Consider the following 10,363-nt stretch of genomic DNA (forward strand, 5'->3'; position numbering starts at 1 on the left):
GTGGCTAACAAAAAGTTGTGCATTATAACAGGCTATAGGATAACAAGCCTGGCGTGTGGGGTTGAGGTGAGGACTTGGGAGCAGCTCAAGCCTTAAAGATGTTGAGCTCGATATTGAGTCCACAAGGCTGCAGGGTCCCCAAGTGGAAAATGAGGTGCTGTTCTTCCAGCTTGTGCTGAGCTTCACTGGAGTATTGCAGCAACCCTTCAGTAAGGCATTCAACAAGGTTCCCCATGGGAGACTGATTAACAAGGTTAGCTCTCACGGAATACAGAGAGAACTAGCCATTTGGATACAGAAATGGCTCAAAGGTAGAAGACAGAGGGTGGTGGTAGAGGGTTGTTTTTCAGACTGGAGGCCTGTGACCAGTGGAGTGCCACAAGGATCGGTGCTGGGCCTTCTACTTTTTGTCATTTACGTGAATGATTTGGATGCGAGCATAAGAGGTACAGTTAGTAAGTTTGCAGATGACACCAAAATTGGAGGTGTAGTGGACAGCGAAGAAGGTTGCCTCTGATTACAACAGGATCCTGACCAGATGGGCCAATGGGCTGAGAAGTGGCAGATGGAGCTTAATTCAGATAAATGAGAGGTACTGCATTTTGGGAAAGCAAATCTTAGCAGGACTTATACACTTAATGGTAAGGACCTAGGGAGTGTTGCTGAACAAAGAGACCTTGGCGTGCAGTTTCATAGCTCTTTGAAAGTGGAGTCGCAGGTAGTTAGGATAGTGAAGAAGGTGTTTGGTATGCTTTCTTTTATTGTTCACGGCATTGAGTACAGGAGTTGGGAGGTCATGTTGCGGCTGTACAGGACATTGGTTAGGCCACTGCGTGCAATTCTGGTCTCCTTCCTATCGGAAAGATGTTGTGAAACTTGAAAGGGTTCAGAAAAGATTGACAAGGATGTTGCCAGGGTTGGATGCTACAGGGAAAGGCTGAACAGGCTGGGGCTGTTTTCCCTGAGTGTCGGAGTTTGAGGGGTGACCTTATAGAGGTTTACAAAATCTTGAGGGGCATGGATAGGGTAAATAGACAAAGAGGGGGTGGGGGAGTCCAGAACTAGACGGCATAGGTTTTCGGTGAGAGGGAAAAGATATAAAAGAGACCTAAGGGGCAACTTTTTCACACAGAGGGTGGTACGTGTATGAAATGAGCTGCCAGAGAATGTGGTGGAGGCTGGTACAATTGCAACATTTAAAAAACATTTGGATGGGTATATGAATAGGAAGGGTTTGGAGGGATATAGGCCGGGTGCTGGCAGGTAGGACTAGATTGGGTTGGGATATCTAGTCGGCATGGATAGTTTGGACCAAAGGGTCTGTTTCCATGCTGTACATCTCTATGACTCTATGACTTTATGACTCTAATCTCCAGCATCTGCAGTCCTCACTTTCGCCTGGTATGTTGAAGTGGCAGGCAGCTGGAAGCTCAGGGTCTGTTTTTGTGGACAATCTGTGAAGTCAGTCTGACTACTGTTCTAACAGTGTAAATGTCAGAATTAATTATCTGTGACATGATCAGTACATAGAGTTTATAACAATAGATTTGAACAAATATATAATAGTGATTTTGGCAGAGTGCCCAGGATAAGTGTTAGTGTGGATGGGAGATAACAGTATTAATACAGGGACAACATTGACAGAAGAAGTATAAATACAGAAAACTCCAAGTTGATAGAGTTAATAATAAATGAAATGCACAATGATAGAATCAACGTAAGTATAGCTTCGGAAATAGCAAGAAAAAAAAAGGTGGAACTTATCATTGGATGAATAACCACTGTTTCCAAACATCTACATTCAGATAAAAATGGAAGCACCCATTCAAAATGCCCTGTTTACTCCAAGCTTGCAGGAGTGTACATGGATTAGAAATAATCTTTATGCTCAGTATTTTAATTTCAAAAATATACTTTATTCATAAAAACATCTTTATATATTAGTCACTGAAGCAGTTTGGTTCCATACAGTAACATATGAAGGAACAAACAAGAGTTGGAGTTGACTCTATCCAACGAACAATCTAAAGACATTTCTTACTTATGCAAGATTATATTTGCATATATTTGAGGTACCGGGAGGGTCCAATAACTGAACGGACCCCCATTTACCTCAGACAGTGATCCTTCCCCACTGCGCCTTGGCATCAGCTGCCCCAAGCTTTAGTGCGTACCACAGCATGTAGTCCTGAACCTTGGAATGTGCCAGCCTGCAACACTCAGTCAAGGTTAACTCCTTGCTGTAGTAGACCATTAGGTTTCTGGAAAACTAAAGAGCATCTTTCCAAGTTGATGTTCCTCCATGTGCAGTCGATGTTTGTCTTGTGTCCATCCTAGGGAACAGACTATGGAGCACGGAGTCCTGCATCAAGGAGCTGCTTGGGACGAACCTCAACAAACACCACTGCACCTCTCTCCAGACCTCCTTTACAAACACACGTTCTTGCAAGAGATGTGTGACAGTCTCTACCCCCTCCCCGTACAGATGCTTTGAGTGCGGCATGCAGTGGCTTAGAGCTGCCACTAATCACGATGCCACAGCACCAGACAGAACCTAGGAAGTACCCCAGGTCTGTTTCTTCAACGAAAGCAACCCAAGTCTCTTAGCAGACCTTTCTATATTAACTTCCTCAAATTACCTCATTGTTACCCCATACCAATCGTTGCAGTTCCTAGCTGTGAAATAATTCCTCGATAACTAATGGACTCATATCCTTCTTTCCACAGGTGCAAGATTTTGGTTTACAACATCTCTTTGGAATGAGGAGTTTACGATTTCTTTCATTAGCAGGTGACTAATTTTGTTTTTATTAAATATTCCAATATATATCCATTAACTGGAAGGAATTTTTTCCCTAATTTTTATTAAGGTGATTTTGTTTTTATAAATGGATATCTGAATTCCTCATGTGAGGAATGACCATGTGAGAAAACAACTGCTCTGTCCCATATAGAATGCATTTGATGTGGATCTTACATCCCTTGATTTCTGTGATCTAACTATAACTTAGAAAGGCACAGCTTAATGTATCAGTGTGATGGTAATGGAGAGGAATGTCCTCATTATACACAAGGGAGAGGCTACTGACAGCAAACACAAATACAGATACCTGCATGTGGCTCTTAGGATTTTCAAAATGCTCGATGGATTGGTTGGCTGATTGCAGTCTGCCATCAGACATTCTGGTCACGTTTACTTGGGGATGTTGTGGTCTGTTATAGTGTGTGTGTGTGTTTTCTCGTGTGTGAGCATACAGCTTGGAATTGTAAATTGGTTGGAACACACAGCTAACAGACGAAGAGGGTCAATACACATCAGACCTGAGTGCCTTCTTCTATTTGCTATTGTTTGTGAGGAAGACCTGAAGAGTCTCACCATGTCAGAATAAGGAGTCAACACATTTGGCTTAAAGTCACAAAGGAAATCAGAAATGATATGGCAAGATACTTAATGACCTCACAAATAGAGTTAAGGTCCATACAGCCAGTGATTTTGTGATCTCTTGCACCTACTTACACTCAACCTCCTCTGGCATTTATAGTAGTGACCACACCTACACATCCACCTTCAAAACTAAGTACAAGGCACCTCCTCACATTCTCAAAAGTCTCCCTCCCAGCTCGTGCACTGCATGCATAAACCTCACATGTGTGCCCTTCCCTTTTAGGTATTTATTCATGACGTTCTTATTCTTTGACGGTAGCAGACAGTGCAAAACAGAAGGTAAAGAGATCTGCACAGTGGCAGAACACCTGTTATTGTGGATCCCACCCAGGTAGAGCAGGAGGCACAACAGGAGCTGGCAGTTTTGAAGATGGCAAAGCTGATAACTCCTCTGGGCAGTGACAGCTTCATATTTCGGCCTTTTCATGAACCCCAAGCAAATAGTTTCAGATAACTGCAAAAGGTGAGCCCGCGTTGGTGACTCCTCAGCCTTTCATTACCATTTTCCTTTAGGTTCTTTTCATCAGCAAGAACCTAATTAGCAACTTGTCAAAGTGGAGAGCTCAAAGCTCGAGACATGTCTTGAGGAATCACCATCATGCACTACATACCTCCAAGGCACCAGCATTGAGATTGGCACTTGGGGCGGGGGGGAGAGGGAGGGAAGGCAGACATAGAAGGTTAGTGAATTGCACAGCACAAATAAGGAGCAACAGCTGTGGCATGCTCCAGGCCAGCACACTAGTGCCAAGAATACATGGAAGTCAACTTGTCCTCATTTTATCATCAGCGACCACAAATTGGGGCCACAGCGACAACTCAAGTTAAAGTCGATACAGTCCCAGCGGACCATAGCGCTGCCCTCTCATTAGAGAGAGATGGCTGGTGATGTGGTGATGCGTTTAACCTGAGGACCACCATGCCTCAGATGAAGGTTATGACCTTCAGGGTAACCTCAGCCAATGTGGGAATTGAACCCACACAGTTGGCATCAGTCTGCATCATAAACCAACCAAACTAGTGGGTTCTTTGAATAACAAAGACTAGCTGGCATGGGCTTTGGCCGAGGCATAGGGTTGAAGCCAGAAATGGCAGTGGGAGAAGGTGAGTGGTGTCTATGAGCAAGTCTAAAGTTAACATGGGACCGGCTGCACCTCCTATATTCAAAATATGGTATAAAAAATTAAAACTAATCTTTCAGTTCCAGTGGTGTCTTTAATGAATGCGGGTTTGTCAGAGAATACTGACTGCGACATTAAATCAGTAACTAATGCACTTTACAAAGAAAGTCAGAAATAGATGATGGATGCCTGATTTGCATCTGCAAAGGGCCTCACATCTGTAACAGTATTGACTCTGGATGGTACACAAAAACGTTTACCTATACACATGCACTTATGGTGCAGAATGTGCATTTGTATGTAACCACCATATTGGAGGATGAGGTTATTGATTTATTATATGCAGCATCAACCCACTTCAAGGCCTAGTTGTCTAGGCTCCAGCATGGAGAATGGCTAACTAAGTGAAATCTCGGAGGAACTGCAATATTATATTCTATTGGCTTCAGAAAGGGTGACCATAAAAAGAGAAAAATAAAGGAAAGGAATAATTAATGGCTATAAATAGGTTACTTAATGGGGTCATTTAAATGTGGCCAACAAAACTCACAAGAAAGAGATTGTGCGATTACATTGTCCTGATTTTTGGGATTAACAGTTTCATGCCCAGCTCTCATCTTATCAATAATTCCCCATGTAAGTGATGCGTTTGCTCTTTGTTCGAAGTTGGGTTATAACGGTGCTTTATTTTGTCTCTTAGGGTGTCCACTGTTGACCACGGCTGGCCTCTCAGGCTTAATTCAACTGCAAGACTTGGAGGAGCTGGAACTCACCAACTGTCCTGGTGCTACACCTGAGCTCTTCAAATATTACTCACAGCACCTACCCCGTTGTATGGTGATTGAGTAATTAAATCAGGGATTGGCTGTTTTCACAGAAGTACCACCTCCAGCCAAACCCAGCACTGATGACTAATCAGAGTAAAGCTTGGAGACGAATCTGCATCGGCTCAAATGATCGGAAAAGTGTTTTTCATGGTGTCAGGAATGAGAAAGAAATTGTGAATATTAACAAACTGAAATTCTTTTTGCTTTGGTGTGCACCAGAGTCATCCCATTCTCTGTCTGGATGTGTGAATTCCACAATCATTCCTGCTCATCACACTGCTCTTTTTAACTAAACGTGGAGTGGTTGTGACCAGGCTTGTTCTGAGCATGTGCAGCATTTGCGGGTAGCTGCTGTCACATGCCACTGCTGTAACTCTTGTTGTTTCAGTGCTGGATCTCTGTAATGTGTCTTAACGTCTGTGTAGAGTTCCGTTTGCTGAAATGTTTCCCACTGCGGATGTGAGGCTGTAATTCTCTTGTTAGAAGTGAGTTGTGATGATCATCCCCTGTACTGGGGATGGATCTCTTCAGGAGGTGCTTGCCAACTCATTCTCTTGACTCTATCTGACTAACAACGGAATCCTGTCACCGCCAGCCCTCACATCAGCAGATAATTCTCTTTTTAACTTGGTATTCTCCTTTTCAGTTACTAAGGCTGGCTGGTTCACTGCTGAAATCTGTAAGAGGAAGAAAGTGGGGGAACTGGATTGGGATTTAGACGATCAAGTGCATCGGATGCCATTTTTCCATCCAGGTCAAAGGACAAATGGGGAAAAGGTCAGCATCAGCGATGGCCCATTTCATTCCTTAAGACTTCAGAGATGGGCTAATCTGGACTGTTTTGATATCTGCAAGAGTTTGTTTTCATAGAGACCAAAAGAAGCCCACTCTGATTCTGTGCCTCCTGCGAGAGCAGGATGCTTCTGGGACTTTCTTACTGTATATATTTTTCTGTCTGTTTGGATACTCTTTAAAAAAAAAGTTATAGCTTATATTTGCTAAGTGTTTTCCTGTGCTGTTGCCCACTGGCTCGCCTGTGATTTATATACTGCATCGCTTTAAACGAAAAGGTACAGGAAGAGATTGAGACAACGAAGGTGAAAAGGAAGGCCTGCACTCCATACGCCACTTGTAAAAGCACCAAGTTCCTCTACCACCCTCCCCCTCCTTCCCTCCCCAAAACAATGAAATTTTACAAAAAACATTCAAAGCAAAAGCTGAATATTATTTCTAACATTGCTTTCCGCTGGATTGTGATGCCTTTGTTGTGTACAGTGTGATGCTTCCATGCTGCAGTATCCTTTCGGAAAGTCAGCCCACTGTCAGTACAAATATTCTTAAAATAAATATTCCAAACAAACACCTAGGCCTGGCTAATATTATTGAAAGTGTTGCCAAACAAATACATTCCACACTAAATGAGCCTGTTCATCCACTGCCAGTTTAAATCCAAACACTTGTTTGCTAAAACCCAAATGCTTACTAAACCAATGCCATTTTAATGTTGTTCATGGCTGCAAAGTTGCTATTGTCTTAATGAACAAATCTTCATATCTAAGAAAATGATTTCCCATTTCTGTGTTCAGCTACAGATGTCGCATCGCACTTTTTATTAAATTTATAACTCCGACAACAATGGAAGTATAACAACATTAGCGTTGGGCTTCTCAAATTTACTCATTGCTTGAAGAGCTTGGCAAATACTATCAGTCAAGAAGAACCCATGTTGATTGTCATCTGTCTGAAGTGTCCTAGGCCCAACCATCTTCAAGTGCTTCATTTATGACCTTCCCTTCTATCACAATGTCAGAGCGGAGATATTCACTGGTTATTGGACAATGTTCAGCACTATTAGTGACTCCTCAGATACAAAAGAAGTCCATGTCCAAACACAGCAAGATGTGAACATCATCCAGGTTCAGACTGAAAAGTGGTAAGTTACATTTATGCCATACAAATGCCAAGCAATGACCATTTCCAATAAGAGAGAATTCATTTACATTATCATCACTAAATCCTCCACAATCAATATTTTGGGGGTTACCATTGACCAGAAACTGAATTGGACTAGCCATATAAATAGCTTCCTCATTTCCCCTCCCCCCCCACCTTATCTCAGTCCCAACCCCCGGATTCAGCACCGCCCTCTTGATCTGCAATCTTCTTACTGACCTCTCTGCCACCATCCCCTCTCTGGCCTATCACCCTCACCTCCTTCCACCTATCGTATTCCCAGCACCCCTCCCAAATTCCCCCCGCCTACCTTTTGTCTCAGCCCGCTTGGCACACCAGCGTCATTCCTGAAGAAGGGCTTATGCCCGAAATATCGATTCTCCTGCTCCTCGGATGCTGCCTGGTCTGCTGCGCTTTTTCAGCACCACACTTTTCAACTCTGGTCTCCAGCATCTGCAGTCCTCACTTTCTCCTAGCCATATAAATACTATGGCCAGAAGAGCAGGTCAGAGGCTAGGAATACTGTAGTGAATAACTCATCTCCTGACTCCAAAAGCCTGTCCATCATCCAAAAGGCACATGTCTGGAGTGTGATGGAATACTCGCCACTTGCCTGGATGGATGCAACTTCAACAACACTCAAAAGAAATTTGACATCATCCAGGACAAACAGGTCAGCCAAACTGACATTATATCCACAAACATCCACTCCCTCCACCACCAACAGTCAGTAGCAGTTGTATGTACCTTTTACAAGAAATTCATCAAGGCTTCTTAGACGGAACCTAGCTAGTGATGCTGAGATCCTAGGAATGACCATATTTTAAAAATGGGGTCACTATCACCAGCCAATTCCCCATCAAGCCACTCGCCATCCTGACCTGGAAATGTATTGCTGTTCCTTCAGTGTCGCTGGGTCAAGGTCATTGGCCACTCTGGTGTTTCCTTTCTTCATGGTGGTGGAGGAATATAAATAAAGATTTCTGTACTCATTGTTTTTCACTGTGTCCTTCACCTGCACACGCACAACATGGATGCGGGGGAAAAATAAGCACTACCATAGGTGGTTGGGTGAGAAAAAACTTTTAAAATATCTAACCAGGGGATTTAGAATCTCCTCAGTTCAGGGGTCTGACTCTGAGCTGGCTGGCTGGACAGCCACAGCCAGTGTACTGAGCATTAGTAAATAAAGGGGGACTTGGTGACAGGATACCAGCCTCTGTGCAGTCACTTCACTAGACTAGCTCTTCATTGTGGCACTGGAACCTATCAGATTCTGTCTGTCCTCTCAGGCAGCTATCAACAATTCCATGACACAATTTGAAGAACTACTGCGATTTCCTCGATGTTGACACTCCTAAATGAGCTTCCTTCTGCAGGGCATGAAAAGATAAGACGTTGACTTATTTCAGAGTAGAGCTAAAGAATGAGATATAGTAAGATTCAACCAATCAGCCTAAACCAGCACAGGATAAAACAATTTGTGCTTCTCAGTTTAATTGAAAGGAGCGACAGAAAAGAAAATGGTTTAGAAGTACAATGCTTAGATAAAGATGGTGCTTGGAAATTTGATGCAGGAATAGAGCAAAAGGCAACACTGCAAGATTCAGAAGAAAATATGGCATGACTTTCGGAAGTAATTCTCCTAATTGAAATATGTTAGTGCAGTAAGTTTTACACTGATCAAAGAAACCTGGGCAAGAATATATTATTATTGAGTTTGTGTGCACAAAATGATTTCAACTTGGATAGGTTCAGGCTAAGATGTAGAACTGCAATGACAGTGAGGCTAGTGATATGATATCCAGGGAGAAAAGACTAGATCAGGAGAATGGCTGGATGTCCGTCAGTTGATCCTTATTATTACATGTGTGTTGTTCAGCAGAGATTGTCTGAATGTAAGTGAGGAGATCATATTTAAACAACAGAAAGGCTTACCTTTTACTGAAAACAAGTTAGCTAAATGTAGTTTGCTATAACTCTCTGAAGAAATCCCACTGATTTTGCATCATGTTTGAGGCATCTCTTAGGACACTGAATAATATTCTGGCATATTAAAGTGATCAGATTCCCTACAGCGTGGAAACAGGCCCTTCGGCCCAACAGGTCCACACCGACCCTCCGAAGAGTACCCACCCTGTCCCATTTCCCTCTGACTAATGCACCTAACACTACGGGCAATTTCTCATGACCAATTCACCTGACCTGCACATCTTTGGACAGTGGGAGGAAACCGGAGCACCCGGAGGAAACCCACGCAGACACAGGGAGAACATGCAAACTCCACACAGACTGGACTGGAATTGAACCTGGGACCTTGGTGCTGTGAAGTAGCGGTGCTAACCACTGAGCCACCATGCTGCCCCACCTGGAATATTTTGGAATATTCCAGATTGCTCTTCTGCAATAAAATAGATAGATGTTAATAAAAAATCCTCAAATTATGTAAACATCTCTTTTCCTTTCACAAAGTAAAACAGTCACAAGTGACAGAAGATGGAAACTTCATTCCCATCTCAAGTGGAATAAAGTATGAAGCCTGTAAATGACATAAAGAACAATAAAAGTAGCTGTTAGTGTTTTAAAGACAACAACACCTTCACAGGATGTGACGGCATTCATAGTTTCACAACTTTCACCAATAGTTTGTGGCATCATTAAAACCCTTGAAGTATAATTCAGACTCAATTACATTCCCAGTATCTAATTATGCATATAATGTATTCAAACTATGACATTCCTTTGCATCATTCAGAAATAAATCCCTGTTTCACTCTCTTGTCTAGTCATATGATTCAGTCTGTACATTAATAACCACCCCGGTAAGGTTTTATTGAGTATGATTTAGCTATTCCTGGTCAGAAGTCATACAACAGCAGACTATAGTCCAACAGTTTGTGATTTTAAATAAACCTGTTGGATTATAACCTGGTGTTGTGTGACTTCCAACTTAGTCCAACACTGGCATTTCTACATCTTAACTATTCATGGGCATGCGAGTTACAGCATGTCTCTCC

General features: G+C 42.7%; 1 protein-coding gene across 2 annotated transcripts in view; it reads left to right on the forward strand.

Moving 5' to 3' along the window:
* Window positions 1–8,327, forward strand: part of fbxl16 (F-box and leucine-rich repeat protein 16) — a 175,278-nt gene extending 166,951 nt beyond the window's left edge. For both annotated transcript variants that reach the window (XM_060840475.1, XM_060840473.1), the window contains exons 5-6: window positions 2,728–2,791; window positions 5,267–8,327. In XM_060840475.1, coding sequence (XP_060696458.1) covers window positions 2,728–2,791; window positions 5,267–5,415 — 213 coding nt within the window. In that variant the 3' untranslated portion in view covers window positions 5,416–8,327. The remainder of the gene's footprint in view (window positions 1–2,727; window positions 2,792–5,266) is intronic.
* The last annotated feature ends 2,036 nt before the right edge of the window (window positions 8,328–10,363 follow it).

Source organism: Hemiscyllium ocellatum, chromosome 20 (genome assembly GCF_020745735.1).
Source record: "Hemiscyllium ocellatum isolate sHemOce1 chromosome 20, sHemOce1.pat.X.cur, whole genome shotgun sequence".
NCBI classification, from domain to species: domain Eukaryota; kingdom Metazoa; phylum Chordata; class Chondrichthyes; order Orectolobiformes; family Hemiscylliidae; genus Hemiscyllium; species Hemiscyllium ocellatum.